The sequence below is a fragment of the Protopterus annectens genome, chromosome 1.part0 (assembly GCF_019279795.1).
Source record: "Protopterus annectens isolate FY-2018-M chromosome 1.part0, PAN1.0, whole genome shotgun sequence".
Lineage (NCBI taxonomy): Eukaryota > Metazoa > Chordata > Ceratodontiformes > Protopteridae > Protopterus > Protopterus annectens.
This window is the reverse complement of record NC_056725.1, coordinates 1,084,298,628-1,084,323,813: the sequence shown is the minus strand read 5'-3', so window position 1 is coordinate 1,084,323,813 and position 25,186 is coordinate 1,084,298,628. Positions and strand designations below refer to the sequence as shown.

General features: G+C 37.7%; 1 protein-coding gene across 2 annotated transcripts in view; it reads left to right on the top strand.

The window, feature by feature from the left end:
• The window catches only part of GRIK2 (glutamate ionotropic receptor kainate type subunit 2), a 3,358,677-nt gene that overhangs the window by 2,055,599 nt on the left and 1,277,892 nt on the right, over positions 1–25,186 (top strand). For both annotated transcript variants that reach the window (XM_044064973.1, XM_044064981.1), the window contains exon 10: positions 7,020–7,133. In XM_044064973.1, coding sequence (XP_043920908.1) covers positions 7,020–7,133 — 114 coding nt within the window. The remainder of the gene's footprint in view (positions 1–7,019; positions 7,134–25,186) is intronic.

The following is a 25,186-nucleotide window of genomic DNA, read 5'->3' as shown; positions in this document are numbered from 1 at the left end:
ATGCAGTTGGTGGATACAGGATGTAATTTGAATTGGGTGGAGGTGTGGAGGTGTCTTGTGAGGATGTACTATAGATTGATTCTGGGGGGTATTGGTCTTAGATTGATTGTTGGCTAGAGTTAGAATGGATTCTGTGAAGAAGGTACTGAACTGGGTAGCTATGCTTTCATTGCTGTTAGTTGTTTTTGACGTGGGAGTAGCAACATTACCTGGTTGTAATAGGTATTTTACTGCGGACCAGAACTTTTGTGGATTTTTTTGGTGCTTGTTTTGGATATTTAGGTAGTACTTGGATTTGTCCGTTTTAATTTGTTTTTTGGCTTTATTTCGAAGTTCATGGAAGTTTTGTTTACTGGTACTGAATTTATTGTTATGGTGCAGTGACCAGGCTTTATCTCTAGCTTTAAGTAGAGATTTGTTTTTTTGGTTAGCCAGGGTGCGTAATTGGCCTTGACTCTAACCTTTCTTGGTGGTGCATGGATGTTGACAATATCAAGAAAGGTGTTGTTAAAAGAGTGGACAGCCTCATCTAGGGGTATATGTTTGAGATGTTCCCAGTGGCAGATTTTAGGGCAGAGATGAAGTTGTCAGGATTAAAATGGTTTTTATTCCTGATTGTACGGAAGGTAGTTTGGTGTGCTGGATGGATACAATCGCAAAGGAGAACTGTAGGACTGTGGTCACTCAGGTTATCAGGGAGATGGCCTGAGCGGAATACTAGGTGAGGTGTGTTTACTAGAATCCAGTCTAGTATGGACTTTTGTTTGGAGACCTTGTTGGTTCAAGTGGGAGCTGTAATGGTTTGGGTGAACCCGTAGAGGTTCATGTGAATAGTTGGACTTTGTTGTGAGAAGCATAGGAGCCAATCAATATTGTAGTCTCCCATGATGATGGTGTCTTGGGGGAGATGAATGGAGCACCACTGTAATAGGTTTTCAACACTGGAACTGTTGTTACCAGGTGGTCTGTATCCCCCTATAATGTTAAGGTTTTTGTTTGGTCTGTCTTTATGTAGGATATTATAGCCTGGGGGTGTGATTTCATTACTATTAGTATGAGGTTTCAGCCAGGTTTCTGTTAATATTACTATATCAGGGGAGTGGTGGGATTGTAAAGTGTGTCGATTATGAGTTTTCTTTGCAATGCTTCTTACATTAATGTTGAGCAGGAGAAGGGGTGATTTGTTTCTCTGGTGGATGTGAGCTAGGTTTGGTTGAGGTGGGAGTGGTAGTGTCGACTGAGTGTTGGTTGGGGTGTATATCTCCTGCTAGACTTAGTTGCTTGGATATATAATGATAGAGTTTGGAAAGCTTACATAGGAACTTAGTGAGTCTAAGTGTGTTCTGAGATTTAGTTTGCTGTGATATACAACTTTGACTAGACACTACAACCCTTTCAAATCTTATAATGAGACATGATAAAAATTTGAACTTCCAAAGAACATTTTAAACCATAATATCTATCCAGTCCCAGTTTCCCTCAACAAATTAAAAAGTCATATTCAGGTAAGAAGATAAGATGTTTGCTAGAAACAAACAAATAAATAAATAGTAACGTAAATAAATATATATGCACCTAAGCAATGAAATGGAAACTAAAGCTTCAGTGCTGATTACGTGACACAAACTGCTAAGCAGCCAATTCATACTCTTTGTAACTGTTCCAAACTCAGTGCCCATAGTTTGTAAAATGACTAAGCAGTCAAATGTTGCTGTAGCTGGGAGAACTGTGGTCAAATTGTTTCTCATGCTAGTCCATGAATCACAGATACAAAATGAATAAAATCAGTAGATTGCTAAGATAACATTTGGACTATTTACATTTGTTAAAACTGAACAGTTTTGTGATGATTCAGTAATGCCATATTTGTTTTCACTTACTTTCTGGGCCAAGAGTAGCTTTTGAGCTAAAATATACATTCAAAGCTTTTTCACAATTTAGGCAATTTAGGCATATCCAGCACCTGAAACTTATCTTGTTGTTATTGCCATTTTGTATAATGAATTATGAACAAAAATCCAGATGTTATTTCAGTCTTCATTATTCATCCCAGAACCATGGATGCAAAAGTTATCACAACAGACTTGAAAAGAAGTCTCAGTAGGACTTGATTTTTAACAATTTTTAAGGGTAGATAAAAAATAATTCAGTATCTTAGAAAAACACCCAAATATGCTCACACACACACACACACACACACACACACACACACACACACACACACACACACACACACACACACACACGCACACACATATTTTTAATACTTTGGTTAGCCAGTTGATTTTACTTCCCAATATATACAAGCATGTAATTTACACTTTCTACCAGTGATGTGTGTTCATGTAATACCAAGACTAGGAGGCTGGAGTAGTAGTCTGGGGCAGTTCACAAATACAGCAATGGTGTTCAGAGGGTAGTGGGCAGAGCAGTACACAAACAGAGTAATAAGTTCATAGGTTCATAGGTAGGTACTAGGCTATCTGCCTGAGGGCATTTATAAGCCTAGCCAGAGTGTGTCGACTTTCGCAGCCCCATTGATTAATTAACTGATCCTCTGTCAGGCAGAGCCAGTGAAGGGATCCCAGGGGTGTATTTTCTGTTACCCATCCACTTCTCAAGGTTTTTCTTGAAGAGTGTTACTGAGGGTCTCTAACTAATGTAGTTTGGAATTTTGTTCCAAAGCATGGGGAGTCTCTGTGACAGGAATCTATCCCTTCAGCATGTTCTGTTTATTGTTGTGGTGAGGTTTAGCTCACAAGAGTGCGTGGCTTGCAGTGACTTGGATTTCTTTAGGTGGAGCATGTCCATCAATTCTGAGTTGGACATGGCTTTGTAAGTCAGGCAGAGATCACCTCTGAGTAAGCGATATGCCACTGAGTACAGCCAGAGTTTTTTAAGTCGGGCTGCATAAGACATATGTTTGAGGCCAGTAATCCTCTTGGTGAGGTACTTTTGTGGTCTTTCCAGCTGTTGGAAGTGTCTTGTGAGGTACATCCCAAATGGGGCATTGTACTCTATGATGGGTCAGATGAGTGATGAGTAGAGGGGCACTATAACCTCTTCATTTCTAAATGCAAACCCTTTAGTGATTAGATGGGCCACATAGAAGGATTTCTTAACTACTTTGGCAATATGATTGTCAAAGGAGAGATTACTATCTATCTGGGTCCCAAGATCTCTTATTACCTCTTCTGTATTAAGGGGGCTGCCAAATATGTGGTAATTCGTGGGTGTTTTGTTTTTCCCAAACAGGATGACTATGCATTTTTGGCATTCAGCTTGAGGCCATGACTTTGACACCAGGTGTCCATCTCAGTAAGGCCCTTTTGGAGGATATCAGCCGGAGAGTCAGTTATGGCTCCCAGTTTCCAGTCATCGGCAAACGTGGTTAGCCATAGACCTCCTGTGTTTGCCTGTACTTCTGAGAAGTATATGTTGAACAGTAGGGGTCCCAGGATCGAGCCTTGCGGGACACCACTTGTGACTGGTTTAGAGTCAGACCTGGAGCCCGCTATACTTACTGTGTGAGTTCTGTCTGTAAGTCAGTTGGCAACCCATCTTGTGATGTAAGGGTGTATGTTCGGGCTGTTGAGTTTTTATGTAATACCCGAGTGTGGAATGGTGTCAAAAGCTTTGGCGAAGTCAAAGTAGGCTATGTGAACCACCTTTCCCTTGTCTATGGCCTTGGTGACTGTCTCGAAGAAGTCAACCAGGTTTAGTAGGCAAGATCTGGCCTTAACAAAGCTAAACTGCGTTGGGTCAAGTGTTTGGAGGTTCCCAAATGTCTTTGTTAATGAGTTCCATGATGATGCGCTCCATAGACTTGCAGACCAGGCTAGTCAGGCTTATGGGATGATAGTTACCAGGGTCAGTTGTGTCCCCTCTTGTGGAGTGGAATAACCATTGCTGTGTGCCATTCTTTGACCACATAGCCTGTGGAGAGGCTGAGGTTGAACAGCATGTTTAGGTGGGGGGTTAGTTAATTCTGTAGTTCATGCAGGATGCATCCTGGGACACCATCCAACCCCATTGATGCTGCATTTTTGGCTTTTGAAAGGGCTGTTTTCACATGTGTGTCTCTGATTTCTGGGACACTACACTTTTCCGGTATTGTTGTGGGCCCTTTTGGGGGAGAGAGGGGGGTGAAGTTTGCACTGACTCTATCTGCCAGGATGTTGGCAATATCAGTAGGTTCAGTATATTTTGTGCTATTTTGCACAAGTTCAGTGCATATCTGCAAGTTGCCACTTAGATTCTTAACATAGCTAAAGAAGGCTTTGTGGTTATCTTTGAATCCTTGGCTATTTTTCTTTCAAAGTTAGCCTTGGATGATTTTATGAGGGACCTTAGTATCTTACTGATACTGATCAGGGATGCCTTTCCTTCTTGGGATTTGTTTTTTTTTCTGAACTAGTTTCCTCCTTCTATTGTGTAGCCTGTTTATGACAAGGGTCCACCAAACTGTTTTTTTTCTCTTAGAGGAGTGAGTCTTGGTTTTGATAGGGATGGCATGAGCCATGCATCCTTGTAGGTGCTCATAGAGTGCATTTGTAAAGGTTTCTGCATCTTGGGCAGCGTTATCCTTTAGCGTAGGGGCTGTGAAACTCACTGCCTCTGTCTTAAGTAAGGTGAAGTTTGCTTTAGAAAAGTTTTTTACTGTGGTTTCCTTAGTTGGGGATGTGGTGGGGTGTGGACATCCAGAGTGATTAGTTTATGGTCTGATCTAACCAGTGATGGGTTGACCTCCGGTGGGGAACACCTGTCGCCCATGTTGATGATGACCAGGTCAAATAAGTTTTCACCTCTGTTACGAGAGTTTACCAGCTGATCTGGGGCATTTGAGTTGATGAATTCCAGGAAGAGCTGGGCCTGGGAGTTTGTACTCAAGTAGTTTTCCCAGTTAATGATAGGATAATTGAAATTGCCCGATATGAGGGTGTTCGGTAGGACCTTCATGTTTTTCAGTGTCTCTAGAAAAGTGGAGTGGTGGTCCTGGGTCATGGACGATGATCTGTAGCAGGCCACAAATTGCAATACAGATTTGCCCAATGTTAGTTGCACATGGATGCTCACAGAGGTATCATGTTGCACCACTAACCTGGAAGTGTAGGTATCCTTGATGAATATGGATGCACCCCCCTCCTTTTGTGTTTTGGTCCGTGATCTGTGGCTAAAACATGTGGTATGAGTTGTAGCCCGGTAGTGCTGGGGTGCTCTCTGGAGCCTTGAGCCAGGTTTCAGTTACTGCACAGATGTCGATGTTCTCCATACTGAGGAGTGCTTCGAGCATGTGCATTTTGAGATTAAACTCCTGGTGTTGAGTATTAGCATTGAGTAATGGCCTTCAGAGGGTGTTGGGCTGGGGCAGAACACTAATACAGTAATGGCCTCCAGAGGGTGGTGGGGTGGGGGCAGTACACAAATACAGCAATGGCTTTTAGAGGGTGGTGGGCTGGAGCAGTACACAAATAGAGCAATGGCTTTCAGAGGGTGATGGGCTGGGACAGTACACTAATAGAGGAATGGCTTTCAAAGAGTCGTGGGATGGGGCAATACACAAATACAGCAATGGCTTTCAGAGGGTGGTGGGCTGGGGCAGTACACAAATAAAGGAATGGCTTTGAAGGGTAGGGGGCTGGAGCAATACACAAATACAGCAATGGCTTTCAGCTTTTCCTTCTTCAGTGACAGGGTAGGACAGAACAATGAAGAACAGGCAGATGATGAAGTCCAGGGGCATCTGTCTGCAACATGTGAAGTAGGAGATATGTGTATATAGGGAGCCATTGTGGATTTACATATATAACAACTCTAACAAAATGCATGGACAAGACTGAGGGCAAAGCAGTGTAGGTCACTCCCCTAAAATCCTCTTTGTTCAAATTGTGATAGGCTTGCTGTTCCATGACTGTATGGTTGTCAGCCATTACATAGCAGTATCCCAGAATGTACATTGAAGGTGCATCTCCACAGGAGATAGGAGATGAGGAAACTCATTTGTATGTGAAATACTTTTAGCTAATACAAACAACTGAAGTGCATGTGGTCCAATTTAGATGTAAGGGTTTAGTGAGCCCTGTGATGGAATGACAGAAATGTAAAATTTTTATTTATTACTCTGTCGCTTGGTTTCTTATGTCGCTTAATATTTCCCTGCTAAGTAGTTATCTGAGTCAGAAAAGGCATTAATGAATATTTATAAATTCATACAAACATGCCTCATTTACTCAAACAATTGCTTAATTATTGCACAGCTGTATGTTGTAGTTTTTCTGCTGGTCCATATAGTTTTATAACAACAATACATTAGCAATGAGAGACACAAAGAGAGGGAGACAGAGAGAAAGCGTGCTGTTTCAAATCATGTTCTAACTGACCTGCATAATGTCCACCAGAATATATTGTTATTCTTCCTATGCATGTCACTTATATAAGAATTTTTGTTTATTTGTTATTTACAGTTAATCTCAATATATGGGAGTATTTCCTTTTGTCCTAGGATGTGGCTCTATAGGGTCTTTATACCAGTCTAATCTCCAGGTTAAAAACTTAAAAATAAAGTCAAACAATGCAAATATATTCACACAACATTAACAATGATGGAACATGTTAGGCTGTATAATAACTGGGATAAGTAAAAGTAATATATTATGCTTTGGTACGTACATGATGGAATGTAGAGCTGCCCTTAGGTAATAACATCTTTGTTGTCTACTGCATTATTGCGCAATGAGGTGAGAAATCATGGCATTTCTTTCATTTCAATTTGTTTCATGTCACTTTGTATTTTCTTAGTTACAGTTAAGCACTAAGATGACAAACCAAAAGTATATATTTTTAGTGTCCTTAATGTCATATGAATGTAAATACTGTATCAAATGAAGTTGTTTTAAAACAGGTTCACAGCATCTGCTACGTACTTGAATAATAAGCCCTATATCTGTAGCTCAGTGTTTTACATGTTGCTCCTATCTGATTATAATTATTATTTACAGACTGTATTACTCCATTTTTAGGTTGGAAGTTGGGACATATTCAGTGGCCTGAACATGACAGAAAACCAAAAAGGAAAGCCAGTAAACATCTCAGACTCCCTGTCTAACCGATCATTGATTGTGTCCACCATTCTGGTAAGAACCTTACATCTTTCTAAGCCATTAACTGGAGAAACTAATGCATGGTTCACATATTTCACTGTAACGTAGTTGAAAAGGCCGAAAAGACTCAAGGAAGATGTGTTGTTGAGGTTTTACTTTGTGTATAGATATGTATTGGTATTAAGATACGTGCTGACATTTGTGGCTACACTGTAATTTGAAAACCTTTTTAGTTAATCATGGGATTCACCACATTCTGAAGATTTGTACATCACTTTGTATTCTGATTGTACTGCAGTCATGGACTCTTCCCTTTACCTACAGTTGGAGAAACAGGTGAGACTGCTGACTTTTACTTTTACTGATTTCATGAGCAGAATAGTACTGCAGGCAGAAGTGACTACTTGTGAAAGAGAGTTTACCAAAGTTACATTAGCTGAAAGAAAACCGAGAGAATTAAACCCAGAACTACAAAATGGATCTTGTTGGATGTTCATTGGTTTAATGCACTGCACAGCACTTTGATAAAACTGCCAGATGTTTTTTGGATTGGGGATCTATTAAAGCTGCTCTTAGAGATGTACTCATTTCTTCTAAACACATTAGGCTAGATTACTGTTTGGTGCAAGTTATCACAAAAACTTTCACTTCCATTACATTACATTTTATATACACATCATATACGCCTCAGTGCCACCATGAGACATATTATGTACCATGTACATGACATATTTTAATAGATTGTTTCTAACCCATTATTGAATTCAGGAAATATGATGCCATCTGTTATATGTTTGCATTCTATTACAGCTTTTAAGGTTGGAGTTATTTTTTTATATATTGTTTTATATATTTTTTATCATCAAGGGTGGGCTACCAGACTTACATACCCTCTCTCATCAGGACCCAGAGCCTCATAGAAGTACTGTGCACAACAACTGTCTTGATTCTTACAAAGTAAACTGCATAAAGCTTGCAGCATGGGTCATGGCTGAAAAGGATTATTTGATCAGAATAATTACACAGATTACAAATATTGAATGAATTAATGAATATGCAGTTACATATAGTCCTGCACATGCTTTGTCATTAGAGCAGCACTTGCCGAAAACTGCATAGCCTTTACTTTGAAGTACTATGTTGAAGCATATCCCCCCCATTCTCTTCTTGAATCATTAGCACACATATCACATAAGAGTAATTCCTGATATTCAGCCTTTGTAGATAAACCAAAATGGAAAATACAAATTGTATCCCTCTGCGACACCTCTGTAGATAGATACACTGTTAGACTTGTTTAGGCATACTCTTATCAACATGCAAGACTTTCCTTTTTACATGACAGTTAACTGTTCATTATATATGGAAACATTCCATGTAATCGATGGTTTATAATACTGAATGCTTTTAATGAATGCAGAAGTGATCAAATAGTCATATGATTGCTTCTGCTGGCATTACTTTGTGGGAGCTCTTTGAAGAACAGAATTTGCCTTTGAGCCACTGTTGTGCAATCTTACAGTTTGTATCTATATATAATTAGGATGGGGTGTGATGAATGAAAGCGGTTTGGCCAACTGGAAAAAAAAAGTTGAGTTGAGTATTTTTTCTTCCAATTAACCAATGACCCAGAAAGTCAGACAGAGAAACCTTTTAGTAAAAATTACAAGAAAGATCCAGCCAAGCTAGAGTCTCCACTGTGAACTAAATGATTTAACTGTGTGACACTTTAGACCTTTGATTAGGATGTTATATAGGATATTTTGCAGTTATCATAATTTTTATGGACGTCTTGCTTGTTTTGAATTTCTGTGTTTCCAAAGTATAGCCAAAACATCCATTTAGGCTATACTGGTTGTTGTTGTTTGTCTTTAGGCTTTTTCCCGATTAGGGGTCGCCACAGCGGAACTCCGGTCCGCTAATGATTGGCAGTAGATTTTCATGAACGCCGAGGTGCCAGCTCGACGTCCAACCTTCAACAAAGACACGCCCATTCACGCATGTCTTTCGAACGCCCACCCAACCGTGGGGAGGACATGCAGACTCTTCACAGAAGGCACTCCCCACACTCCAGCCGAGAATCGAATGGGACAACCTCTTGCTGTGAGGCAACAACACTACCGCTGATTTAGGCTATACTGGTGAGCTAAGTAAAAGAGCAAAATGTGGCTTGGCTATAGCTAATATTTTTTGGCTTTGCTTACCTGAATGTACAAAAAAAGAGTTAAAAAAAATAAAAAGTCACGGGCATTCTGAAGTCATCTAGCTGAAACATGGATTTCCCTTTAAGGGGTCAATTGTATATATCCCTTGAGCCTCTACTACAGGATGTTTAAGGTATTTATCACTAATGACTTTTCTTCTGTTTAAGCATGTTATGTGTGTGCATAGATGCATATGTATGTGTATATATATATATATATATATATATATATATATATATATATATATATATATATGTATATATATATATATATATATATATATGTATAGATATACATATGTATATATAGGCTTGTGTGTGTAAGCACAGGTACTAGTATAAACAGTTTTGTGTATGTGTGATATTTTATTCATACATAATATATAAGTGTGCATATAGTAAAGTGTATGTATGAGTATGAATGTACATGCATGTGTATACACACATATACATATATGTATATATATATATATCTATATCTATATATATATATATATATATATATATATATATATATATATATATATATATATATATATATATATGGGTCTATGTTATATAATGGAAAGTACGGTTCATCGCAGACCTACTTTAGCAAAAGCACATTTTATCGAAAATGCACTTTCGCTAAAGAAAAGAAATAAAAACATGCAGTTTACATGTAATGTTAGTTGCACATCAATGTGTAGTGTTGATGCACAACTAAGCAAACTATTGCTTAGATTGTGGTACAGTGGGGATAAGGGAATACTGTACTGTAGTGCGATCCCGGAGTGAGAATATTAAAGTAGGAGGGATGTGGGGGACGCAGGTGTTTAGTTTGTTTTTTTTTATGTTTATTTTTTGTTTTTTTCTGCGATAGTGCATTTTCAAAATAATGCACTTTCATGGAAGTCAGTTCTCGGACGTATGGCTTGATGAATCGTAATTTCGATTATATAACGTAGACCCATATATATATATATATATATATATATATATATATATATATATATATATATATATATATATATCTATATATAAAGTATAAGCATGTCTGTGAGCACATGTATATTGATATTTGTCCTGGTCCCCTTCAAATAAACACATCACACCAAATGACATTTGACGACCTTTATTAAACTTCCATAAACATGATTGTTAACCAATAGTTATTAATTTCAACCAAAACATGACCCAAAACATGACCTAGGTGATAATAACATCCATGGACAACCAAAACATGACCCAGGTGATAATAACATCCATGGACAACCAAAACATGACCCAGGTGATAATAACATCCATGGAAGAAAATAAAGTAATCATAAGGGCAGCGTAACTGCTCACCCTTGAATAAGCAGCATCCCCCACTTGCTCAGTTATCTTTGCACTTACAAGGCAGCGTTACGCCACTCACCTTCAATTTATTGAATTACACCACCAACCATATAAGCAGCTCAGCTTGCTTAACTTATCCAACAGAGCAACCGCTCACTTTCCTACCCAACTTATTGAATTGCACATCCACACGAGAGGGAGAACAGAAGATGGCAAGCCTGCCCCTCTTTGCCACCTTACCCAAACTGAAATAACCACAATCCCCCCTAATAAAAGGGGAAGGGAGGGAGGGTGGCTAGTACATGCCGAAATGTGACTCCTACCTCAGTTATACTAGCCAAAACTCTTAAAGCCCCTCCCTACCCTTACCTCATTTCCTCCCTCCATCCCATTGACCCTATCCTCCACTTATCTTCTTAATTCCTACTACTCTTATATATCTATCCCCAATTGAAGATGTCCCTAGACAAAATGCTCTGTTCCAAACCTCATATGTTTTTGTGTGTGCATGATACACACTCTCACCCACCCACACACACACACATGCCTGTACTTGTGTTTGTGAGTTAGGGTTAGGGTCACAATAGGGGAAGAATAGATGTTGTATATATATATGTGTGTGTGTGTGTGTATGAGTGTGTGTGTGTGTGTGTGTGTGTGTGTGTGTGTGTGTGTGTGTGTGTGTGTGTGTGTGTGTGTGTGTGTGTGTGTGTGTGTTTGTATGTGTGTGTGTGTTTCAGTATTAGGTACAGGGTTAGGTAAAAGGATACATGCAGTGTTTTTAGTGTGTGTATGTGATTGTCTGTGTGTGTGAGTATGTCTTGTGTACTGGCAGTGTCATGGAAAGGTTTTAATAAGGTAAGGTGCAGTGTTAGGGTTGAGGGAATTGGCAGCATTAGTGTCAGTACCCATCTTTATAAAGCTGCCCCTTCCTGCAATCTTAGCCCTAACCCTTCAATTTACCTTAATAAAAACCTTCCCAGAACACTGTCAGCATTCAGATGAATTTGAGGTTAGTGTTACAGGGGGGCATAAATAGGGCGGCCACGGTGGTGCAGTGGTTAGCATTGCCGCCTCACAGCAAGAGGTTCTCTGGTTCGATCCTCGGCTGGGGTGCCTTCTGTGCGGAGTCTGCATGTCCTCCCTGTGGTCGCGTGGGTTTCCTCCGGGTGCTCCGGTTTCCTCCCACATCCCAAAGACATGCTGCAGGTGGATTGGACACTCTAAATTGGCCCTAGGTGTGCATGTGAGTGTGCCTTCTGTGGAAGGTTGGGCGCCGGGCTGGCAACTCGACACCGTAAAACTCCACTGCCATTCAATGTGCGGACAAGGTGATCCGCTGTGGCGACCCCTTACCGGGAAAAAGCCGAAAGAAGAAGAAGTTACAGGGGGGCATAAATGCTTATATCAGGAAAGGAAATAGCTTTTCTTTCATGAGTAATTCATTATTTGTTGTGTTCAATATTCTGTATGTTTATAAATTATTTTGTCAGTGTTTTCACTTTGACATTAAGTACTTTCAGTCATACAGAATAGAACCACCTCTCTCTCTCTCTATATATATATATATATATACATACTGATATATCTATATATCTATATCTATAACAACTGTAAGATCAGTATACCACATTGAATAAGTAATATCCCTAGAAATGGCAATCTTGGACAGTGTATACACGTCTGGAGTTTCAGTCTTTAAGTCTCCATGTTTTGGGGCTTGGCAATCAGAGTTCCGACATTTCAAATTATTACCATCTTTCTATCTCTCTCTCACTCTAGCTGTATATGTATATTCATATATATATATATATATATATATATATATATATATATATATATATATATATATATATATATATATATATATATATATATATATCCATCTAGCTAGCCATCTGACTGTCTGTTTGTCTGTCTATTTGTGCAGCTATTTCATTTTTCCCTGAGTATTCCCATTTGGAAAGACACCAAAAGTAAAAGTGGTTGGGGAGAAATATCTGTCTTACATGAGAGCTATTGCCACACTCAACACACATAAGCAAAATACAGATGGATTCCCACATGTAGTCTGGATGTGATATATTCTGTGTACGTGTACATAAGACTGGTATTTTGACGTTCACATTCTGTAAAAGACAGCATGTGCGAATGGAGTGGTAAATGAAGAGCAAGAGAGACCATACGTTCATATCACCAGAGGAGGTGCTGAAGCAAAAGCTGAAGCACTAGATAGAGCACCTGGTTTTTGATTCTGCTGAAAGTCATGTTCTCAGGTAATAACACTGCAATTTGTTTCTAACAAATGTTACTGTATTCCTTTAAATAGCAGACAGTGATGTGACTGCTATCAGATCTTGAGATCAGCAAAAGCCCTTGTTTTTTTTATTTAGTTGGACAATTTTGAAGGCTGTGGACAAACTCTCACTTTATAAGGTGATTTGCAATTAAAGAGATCTTTAACTGATTTTCAATTTTTATGGTACAAATAAGTAGTAGGAATCTGTATCAGTTACTAACAATACATTTATTCATTGATTCAATGAATAAATTAACAAATTTATGGATTATATTGTCCAAGTTAAAGTTTGTTTAATAGACATCACTGGAGAATATAATATTTTAGAAAAACATTTATCTAATGTCCATTTAAATATTGATAAATCATTTGCTAGTCTTACAGGTCTATGTAAAAAAAAAATAACATTCCTCATGCCCTAATACGAAAAAAGATCTCATTAACTTCAAATTGGAAATAGGAATGCTTACATCTAAACTCTTTATTTATTAATATCAGTTGTGGCAGCCAATAATTTGCCTTTATGGCATGTATATATCCTAATAATGTCACCTGTTCGTAACTTGTAAGCTAAAGAATAGAAAGACAAATGTACTAATTTTTCTTTCTAAGATACATTATGACACCCATCTGTCTGTCTGATAAAGGTTTTCTGAATCCATTCCAACTTCTTTAGCTGCAAAACATTTAATGCACATGAATGCCACCCTTACTTAATAATAGGTCTTATACTTGTTAAATAGAGCTTTAATAACACCTGACTATCTCTGCTTGAGAAACATCGAAGGACGTTCCTTATAAGACCATAACATTTCCTAATAATTGTCACATTAGCTTCAAAATTAAGATTTGTATCTACCATGGTACCTAGGTCTCGCATTACCTCAGATACAAATTTGATTGTCCAGGGTGTAGCAATACTGATTAGTATTATGCCCAAAATGTAGAATTGTTAAATCTCATACCTTTGGCTGTTGTCCATTCATATACGTTATCTACATAAGACTGGAACCACCCTGCCATATCTGTCATCAGTGAACTTACTTAACAATACCAAGTTAAATTTTGAGCATTCTGACATCACTAGATCAAATAATAGTGGCCCCAAGACTGAACATACAGAGATTTCCCTGGCCATCAATCTATTCTTGGAGTAGGAAGTTTTAATTCCATCCCTGTAGGTTGTACCCAGTAGTGATTTGGATACCCATTTAGCTACAAAACCAGAGTTACCAGTTCTCGTTTAAATCATTATAACTGTTTCATGGGAGTCAAAATCCTTAGCCAGATACAAAAACACATCAGCAATGGATAGTGGGTTATCATATGAGCTAACGGCATGGTCATAAAAAATGAAAGCATCCATGATGATATATATCAGAACTAAACTCCAGAACATGTTTACAGGAAAGCCACAGTGTCCTCCCATGTCACCTACCCAATATGCAATTTAAACTAATAGGTCAGTAGTTCTCTACCATGTATCCTGGTTTACTTTTAAAAATGACAACTATTTTAGCTTCCTTCCATAGTTCAGGAACAAATGCTTCTTTAAATGATTTTTGGAACAGATAAGTTAAATAAGGAATCAACTATTTTCAGATGTTCTTTTTAAGAAATATCTACTAAGACCATCAGGTCCTGTTTCTGAATTTTGATTTTTATTTTGATAAGGCTTGCTTTACCATTTCCTCCCTCATACTGGGACAAGTGCCTGCAACTAGTATAGGTAAATCATTTCCCAAGATCCCTTCGGACTAATTTCTAAACAAACCAAAGGCAAACAAGTTCACTAATACATTTGAGTCAGTGATTGTCTGTGACCCATCTTTCATCACTATACTGGAAGAATCATCTAGACTATAATATTTTAAGAGTTTAAATAAACCATTGTTATTAACCTTAAGATTAGCTGTTAGATATAGCTCATAATTAGATCTTACTCTTTTAGTAGTCACGATATACATTTTTCTGAATTCATTGTAATTGTTCCTATTTGAACCAAACGAAAAATGTTATATCTTCTCCACTAACTTATCTTTTTTCTTTTTGCTAACGGTAAACTCATGGTTGATATTTATATTTGGCACAGCCATACCATAAGAAATAAGGGTGCTTCTGTTATCTGTAAAAATGAATACCATTGTTTTTTCTTAGGTTATGCATTTCTGCATACCTATTTCAACACAGAATGTTTTGTGTCTTTTCTGGATGTATCATTACCTACAGCCAGTAATACAATGACATTGTATTGTTATTGCTTTAAATTATAAATTGATTTGTCATCCATGTATGTGAAACTACCATTTTTCATTTTTCTCCTGACTTTTCTAACCTCATCCTAGATCTCCTGCAGTCTATTAGCCTGGTCCTAATACTCATTCCATTTATATACTACTCTTTCCATGTAATAACACTTTCTAATGTTATGTTAAATTTTTCACCATTAAATTGAAAGGTATACCCTCTCATTCCTCCCTGTCTTTTGCTTTGAATTGAGTGCTGTCACACTGTACTCAGCTGTATTTTGTATGCGTATCATGTCTCCAGTTTTTCACATACACTCTCTTCCACAGCCCATCACTATACCCCTTCCCGTCTATTACAGTTATTATCACAGTAGATTTTTTTCTTTTTCCGTCTTGATTATATCGATGTCCCTACCTCTGTGTGTACATTAGAAATTAAATTTGTATTGCAGATGGGATCTGAGCAGAGATCTATCAAAAATCATTTAACCAATCCATTCCTGCATTCTGTTTCATTGGGTGTACCACCCTGTATCTTACTATCCTTGGCAACAGATAACTGACTTTGTACCTTATGATCATTTTTCCCATTACTACTCTACCAAGATCTTTCTCCTGTTTTGCACTTCTCGCCACTCTCAGCTGGTATTCCATTGTGGGATTATTGGAGGACAACTTAGATGCTGCAGTCTCCTCTGCAATAAGCCTTAGATAAGAACATATGGTGGTATACTGACTGCTATGCTGTCAGGACCACACAACTTGACTTGTCAATATTCCTTGAATTTCTTTAGTGGTACTTTTCTTGTTATGTACTGATATTCAGACACCCTTCCTCTTCATCCCTTTCTTTCTGTTGTACATCATTCTTTCCCTCCTTGAACAGATCTTTCTTGAACCTTTTTTCCCTTTATATCTAAACAAACTGATTGTTTTCTTTATTCTTCTCTTCATTTGTAGCTCGTTTTCATCTTTGTCATTCCTGTTCCCACAGTGAACATTAACTGTAAGAAAAAAAAATAATAACAAGAAATACATAAATAAAAGAATTTCCATCTGTGTATGATTATAGCACTTCCTAACCAGTGTCTACAACAAAGCGGTCCCATTCCAAAAATGAAAAAAAAAGATTTTATATAATGCTATGTTCATTGATGCATGATTCTGCTTATCATGTCTCTATGAATGTAGTGTTAATCCCAAAAAGTCAACAAATTATTGCTGTATATAAGAATATTGTGTTCAGCTGTAAGAGAACTTACTCCCTATTTGCTTGAATTGGTGGTAGCTTAGATGGATGTAAAAAATATCATGGCACCTATTAAAAAGTACAGTGGTCCTTTAATTAACACACACGAAACTTTATTTGCATATTTACAAAATACACATATATACACATTCCTATATACCATCATCATTATTCTTCAATAACTGGCCCCCACTCCTTCTTCTACAACAATTATCTAATTTTTCACAATATATCAGCCAAAATCCATTCCCATTAAACGCAATTTCATTTAATCTTTTGTCGCAAATAACCCATATTACATACAAATAAACTCTTATTGACCCTTCTCACATATTCTTTTTTTTTGTTTTTATAATAGCCATACCTAATCATATTCATATCTATATTGTTTACAAATTTCTTCAGTTTTTCCACAGTTTAATCATTCTTCTACATTAAAGAAAATGTACTGTTTTCCTTACATACCTTCAAGTTAAAACACACTCGTTCAATGTTCTTTGTATATCACATATTCACCTCAACTGTCAAATTATTTATTACAAGTCTTAGTAGGAAATCCTGACTCTCTGTAATATTAGTATACCACTTTTCACTACTTGAATGGCTTTTATCACATTTTCTGGTAAATGTTTCCATGGATTTACATAACAATATTGTTTCATCACATTATTATACTACATTCTTCTATTCTTTTCTCGATCACCAGTTTCTATTGCCCATGTTAGCATTTTTCTTGATAATGTTTAATTTCTTCTTTTCTGTAATCAGTATATCTTCTTCATATTGTCATCCTCTCCCAAATTGTTTGTACTTATACTATTATTTTCTCATTCTCATCATTTAGCACATGTAATACTCTGTACATGTTTAAAGAAGCAGAATGAACAGTTTGGTTTAATAACTCCAATCCCTATTCATCTGTCCTCATGTCCTAGACAACACATATCTCTTCACTGGCTTTCATCTTGATCCCAGTGTAAAAAAAAAATACTAATTGCCCAATTTCTTTTACATATTTTTTTCTGGAACCTTATAAACATTTGACATGTTTGCTGTTTTTCCCTTGAAAACAGAATTCACCAGATAAACTTTTTTTCTTGTACATTAATCAACAAGTCCTCCACATAATGCATATTTCTTTCATTAGCTTTATCAGGCCCTCCCATTTCCTCATAACCACATAATTTTTTCCAAATTTTATCCCAGACAAAGATACTTTATTCATTGAAAAATATGATTCCAGTTTTCAACACAACATCTAAACCTTTACTTTATCCTTTTTCAAGGTCATTCCCATTTAAAAATACATTCAGACAAACCAACACTTCTCTCATCCATAATTTATTCTTTGCAACCACAACTATATAATTTGCATATGTCACAATTACTGGAAATCACCACTTCCTTTTGCATAACATATTTATCATCTTCCATTTTATGACCTACTTCACCCATTATCACATTCATTACTAATGCAAACAATATCCCATTCATGGACACCTTTGTCTTATTTCAAAATCCATGCATATTTCTTTACTTAGCCATCCATTCACTAACATTCTCAATCTATTATTTTGATATGCTGGCATACACATTCTATTAATTCTATTGCCTGTTCCATTGTTTTCCATAACATCCCACAAAGCATCCTAGTTTACTATCAAATGTCTTAATAATATCACCTTCCATAAGTTTCATATCTTCCCTTTTACTCATAATATCATCCACAATTTCTTGAAGCACCAGTAATAGTTACTGGTATTCCTTCCCATTTATACCATATACACTTTCTTCTATAATGCTCTTCATCCATCTTCCATTCTCCTCTGTATTATTTTCATAAAATTGTATAGCATGTATTACTTAATGTGATAAGTCTCCAGTTTTTTTTATTTTGTATAATCTTTCTTCCTTATAAATTCTAATACCCCACTACATAACTCTTCATAAAGAAATCCTTCTTTCAATCATTCTTTCATAACAATTACAAAATACTCTTCTTGTCAATTCCTTAATTTCTTATACTGTATATATCACATGTGGTGCCACCTGGACCTGATACAGAATCAACATTTACTTTTCTAAGTGCTTCATCCAATTCTCTAATAGTAATTTCTTTTTCAGATTCTTCCTTAACTCATACTTGATTTTTTTCTTTTTTATTTTCCATTCTCTCTTATTTTCTGCCTTTTTCACTTATACTCATTCTTTACATGTTGTACTACAAAACTAATAATTTGCTCTTATGGTCTTTTTACCTCCCTTTTATATTTTTAATTTCTCTCATTATACTGATATCCTCCTTTCCTATTTTGCCCAAATACGCAAATACCTCCTCCCTTCGCCTGTGTAAATAACATATCTGCTTAAACAGTAATGTTCTATTTTTTCTCAATTTCTTTTATATATTTCCTTTCCATATCATAATACTTTTTTATATTCATCTGTAAATTCTCCAATATATTTCTATATATTTTTCATGCTTTCTTTTATCTTCCGTTCTTACATCATCCTGCCATGGGGGGTGTGGGTACTTTTTATAATTCTTTTTAAAGTCAATGCACCATTCAGGCCAATTTTAATAAAGTTGTTCATGGTTATATAATCTCTGTATAATTGCAATGCTTCCCACTTTCCATTTCATCCCATAATTCCTCATTTATACTTTGTAGTCCCTTTCTTATTTTAATATACCCGATGTTTTCCATCACCTCCATCCATATTGCTAAATTATCTGAAAAATGAGTCTCTACTGTATCACAATCTGCTATACCCAAACCTTCCAAAAGTACAAAATAATTAATTTCAGATCCAACTGCGCTTGTTCTACAGGTCCATTAACTTTCATTAAAAACAGCTAATTTACCACATTTTACCACTTCTTGTATTTTTAACATCTTTTTCTTTTTTGACCTGTCAAAAGCCTTTGATATGGTTAACCATAACTTACTTCTAGACAAACTAAAGGCCCATTCTGTTGATCCTCAAGCTACACAATGGTTTAGATCTTATCTGGAAAATAGACAGCAAGCAGTACTTTGGCATAACAATCTGTCTTCACTACTTCCAGTAAATATTGGAGTACCCCAGGGCTCTATCTTAGGTCCCCTACTCTTCTCCTTATTTATTAACAATTTACACATGAACATACCCCGAGCCACTTGCATTCAATATGCTGACGACTCCACCTTAATCTGTACAGCCAAGAATATAGCCTCTCTCTACTCCCTCACCCAAACTATTTTTTCAGAATGTTGAAAACTGGTTTATGCAACACTGCCTCCCCCTAAATCCCCCCCCCCCAAAAAAAACTACTGCTTTTTACTCCAACTCATAAATCACCTAATCCTTTCGTCTCTATAACCTCTAACAATGGTACCAACATTACCCCAGACACTACAACCCGCGTACTAGGTGCAACAATTGATAATCGTCTCAGCTATGATGAACACATAAACTCCACTATAAAGTTTGTTAACAAAAAACTTGGCACCCTCTATAGAATCAAACCCTTTCTTACCCCTTCTGCAAGAAAAACTATTGCCCAGACCCACCTCATTTCCACCCTTTTCTATGCCTCTGTTATATATACTAACCTATCCAAAAACAACCTCTCTAAACTCTCCACCTGTTATAATAGCATAGCTAGATTCATCACAAGCTCCCCCTTTAAAACTCACCACTGCCTTAACCTCAAACAACTTGGACGGCTAGAATTGCAAAACCATATACTCTGTCAACAATTACTTATTACTCAAAAGATCCTATACCACCCTAACAACACTCCTATCCTCACTATTCTTATTATACCATATACAAATCTAGCTACACTATGCTCTGCTAATAAGCTTCTAGTTTCCTCGAATAAAGCTAACAACAAAGCCGGGGATTCACTTTTCTCAAACACTGCATGAAAAAACTGGAATCAGCTTCCTTCAGAATTATCTACCCTTGCTTCTACTTCTCTTTTTAAAAAACATCTTAAAGAACATCTGAAAACTCATTGGCTTTGTCCATGCACTAACCCAGACTGATATCTTTTTCACTTTTTACTCTTACCCCTATCCCTACTCCTGTAACCTATGCCTCCAAATCTAGTTACTACTCTTTCTTGAAATATGAGGATAACATATATGTGCTTTTCCCTTAACTAAGACTTGCTCATACCTTCGAGTGTGTTTTGAATAATTGTTTAGTATAATTTTTACTAAAATTGTTGTAGTTTATAAATGTATTATTATAACTGTTCTTTAGACCAATGCTACCTCAGTATTGTGATTATTCATGTTTCTATGCATTGTTAACTTTGTCACTGTTCATGCTTGGAGCTCTTCTCCCCAGGCCTCTACTGAAAATGGACATATATCCAGCTAGACTAGCCCGGTCAACAAATGTAAAATAAAATAAATAAATAAATAAATAAATATTTTTTATATATTTTCCACTTAAATCACAATTACATTCCCCTGCATTTTTAACATCTTTCTTTTCTTTTCATATTTTCCCCTGCATTAATAATTTTCATGTTAACCACCACATAATCTAATATTTGAAGAAACATATTGTCTCTTCCCATGCTATTTGTATATGTATATGTGTATAATGCTACAATTCTGCAAACCATTCCTTTTCACCTCATACCCACAACTGTTAACCTTCCCATCCTTTCCAATGTCACAGTTAATAGTTTTACTGCTGTTTTGAACAAAACAGCCATTCCAGAACATCATTCACTTCCTAAATTCCATATTAGTTTCCACCCCAAAATTTTTCTGTTTTCAATCTTTCTTCACTTGTCAAGAAAATTAAATCCTCTGTAAGAATAACATCTGCATCAGATTTTTCACACCATTCCTGCATCTCTGTCTTTGTTGCAATATTAATTATACTATTCCCATTTACTGAAAGCACTTTAAAGTTATTTTTCCTTCTTTTTAAGTTTAAGGGAAGTATCCTAATTTTCATTTTCTTATGTTTTATTCTTTCCCAAATTGAAAACTTGCCTAAGCTTATGTACAACTATTCCTTCAGCCTAAGGATAAGAATTTTCATTATTTTCATTAACTGAAACACATCTAAAACTACTCCTTAGCTTTGTCCCGGTCCCCTTCAATAACACACATCACACCAAATGACATTTGACGACCTTTGTTAGATTTCCATAACATAGCTTTGATCACCAACTTTATTAATTACAACTATACATGATATAATTAATACTAGAATACAGCATAACATCCTTGTAATGTTAATCAGGGCAGTGCACCTACTCACCCTGCACAACAAGCAGGGTCCATACCTCTGCTCCCTTACTTTACCTATGAAGCAGCGTCCCAACTCACTTCATACACCATCCATTGAATTACCTTCCACCAAATAAGCACCATCCTTACCTCAGCTTGCTTGTCTATTCAGCAAGCTTCCTCCAACTACTCATTTCCTTTGCCCAGATCCTTGAAATGAACATCCAGACATCAGAGGGGGAACAGAACAGGGCAAGCCTATCCCTCTTCTCCGCCTCCCCCCACTGATAAATAACCCTACTCCCCACCAACGAAAATAGGGAGGGTGGGTGGGTAGCAAGTTCACGCCAAATTGTGACTGCTTAACCCAACTACACTAGACTAAACCTCTTAAGCCCCTCCCCATCATTATCTCACTTCCTCCCAACCATCCCTGCCTCCATGTAACCCTTTCACCTCCCCAACCCATTTAACTCCCCTTAATATTAACCTAACCCCCCCCCCATGAAAATGTCCCGGGACAACTTAGTTTGTTCCAAACTTCATTTGTCCCGGTCCCCTTCAATAACACGCATCACACTAAATTACATTTTATGACCTTTATTAGATTTCCATAACATAGCTTTGATCACCAGCTTTATTAATTGCAACTATTCATGATATAATTAATACTAGAATACAGCATAACATCCTTGTAATGTTAATCAGGGCAGCCTACCTACTCACCCTGCCCCAGTAAGCAGCGTCCATACTTCTACTCACTTTACTTATGAAGCAGCATCCCATCTCACTTCATACACCATTCATCGTAATGTTAATTAGGGCAGCGTACCTACTCACCCTGCCCAACAAGCAGGGTCCATACCTCTGCTCCCTTACTTTACCTTTGAAGCAGCATCACAACTCACTTCATACACCATCCATTGAATTACCATCCACCAAATAAATGCCATCCTTACCTCAGCTCACTTATCTATTCACAAAGCTTCCTCCAACTACTCAAATGAACATCCAGACATCAGAGGGGGAACAGAAGAGGGCAAGCCTATCCCTCTTCTCCACCAACCAGCCTGCCCAGGCTGTTTCCCCTCCCTTCTACCCAAAATTGTTCAATCCACTTCCCATAAAGGGAAAGGTCAAGCCAAACATCATTTGTACAATAATTACTTGGACATTGCCAGCCCTTGGCAATTACCTAATGCTTACCAAAGCCTCACCTGCCACTGGAGCAAGAATACTCAACCCCAATCACCAACACTACCTGGCCCCTAGCAAGAAAGGCTCTAGCTAACAGTACAATGTGAAGAAGTTCAATTCTGATATTCTCCAACAATTTCAAGCAAACAAGACATTACCTTGTCAGTACATATTCAGCTGCACTGCCGGAAAATCAAACTTTTCATCCCCTCCATCAGCTGCCACATTCCTCAGCTTTCAATCTTGCCTGTCAAGTCCACGTTCCTTTCGTCCATCACGTAAAATCCACTCTGCACATCCCATCTGCCACTTCAGTATTGTCCAATGACCCCACCATCATCTACCAAGAAAAGGACACAAGTAAATCCTCTAACATGTAAGGAGAAGTCTCCATCTTATACTCACCTGTTCCAAACTACAGCCACAGCATTCCAAGACCCCATCTTTCCAATCCCCTTTCAAGCCATCATGTGATGCCTTCTGCCCCCCAGCAGTTTCAGTCAGTAACTGTTGTCCACGTGTGCTCCCCATGTGCAACCTCCTCGCTCGCCACTGCTTCTGACATCTGTGAATTCACTGCTTAGTGACCCAACTGGTACTCATCACATGACCATCTACAAAGAAATGGACAAAAGTAAATCATCCAATATGTAAAGAGAAGGCTCCATCTTATACCCACCTATTCCAAATGATAGCAGCAGCATTCCAAAAAAAAACCCAACTGCAAGAAGGGAAGAAAAGACATGTAAATCATCTAAAATACATAACGCACATTTCAAAACATCTTCAGAAACAACCTATCCTGCCAACCCCGGGAAGGAGTGTACCACCGCCCCACACATTTATGACAAAGCAGCCATAACTGAAGCTATGCTTCCAATGAACCTATCCGGCACCCACTATAAATTTAACTACCAATCAAGTATGTTACAACTAAACCCCACAACTGAATATCAATATCTATAACCAGAGTAAACTTGCGATTCCATACCACATCACTAGAGCACTGTATAAGCCAAGCTAACATATTGTAAAACCATCTGCCTAGCTCTTACCCTTCCATGTCCAAATAAGTTCAATAATACATATTTTCCTGACCTAAAGGAAGTCTATAACTCCTAATTGTTCATTCATGGTGTAATCCACCACCTTTTCTCTAAATGACACTAATTGTAGCAGGATCATGCATAGCCCAGAGATAACAAAATGCAACTAAAACTCAAATGTCAGTCATTATTTTCTGACTTCAACCCTCAAACATTAGCCAAGATTTGCCAGAAAACCAGCAATGTATAAAAATGGGCCCAAAACATGAGGGGGGGAAATGAGCATTCTGCAAAATCTGTACAAGTACCACCATGCATTCATGGAAAGCAAGCCTGCCTCAAAGCCTGTGAACCAACACCTCTTCCCCAAGCCATACATATCACAAACCTGTATGAGTCTAAACCAACCTTTGTCAATTTGAAACCTAAATTAATTTACCCCTCCAAACAAATATTTGCAAAAAATGTGTGCCGTGGAGAGGCCCACCCTGAACTCTCACCCCAAACCTACCCGTACTCCCATTAAATGAGAAACTATTGCAGACGGGCCCTACATGACTACAATACCTCTCAACCTTAAAGCATGAACCATGAAAGCCTGCATCTGATGTATGTCTTCACTCGCTGCCTTCAAACCCCAACCATCTGCCATTAAATCTCAACTTTACAAACAAACCTAAAACATGAAGTTTGAACCTCCCGCAAAACTACTGCCCATGCTCGCGAAGCGGTCCCAACCATGACAAATGCAGAATCACCTTCCAACCCCCTAGAACCAGGCACAAAACAGCACCATGAAACCGATGCAGCTCCTGACAAACCACATCCTCCAAACCAGACAAGAGCAAGCACAAACAATGTGACAAGTCTGCAGCACCTGCCCATGCTCCAACACTACAAAAGCACTTCTAATAGCTGTCTAGTGTCCAGCTTGTCTCTGTTACGACTATGTATGAAAAACTATTAGAAAAGACACACACCATACTCAAGCCCTGACATATATAGGGTAAATGTAAATAATTCCTTTTCAGCTCTAAAGAAATGAGACAGAATGTTGTGCCGTAGTTATGACTCTAACAATATACCCATGCAGTTCCCCCAACATTCCTGCCCGCCGATTTCTCTTTTTTCTCTTCCCCTCTCTTCTCTTGTGTGCATGCCTGTGTGAGGAACAATGCATGGCCCTGTCTGTGAGCTCCACTCTGCTCATGCGCCGTGCTAACTACAGACAACTTCATGCAAAGCCCGAGAAAGTGGCAATGGGAAACGATGCCATTATA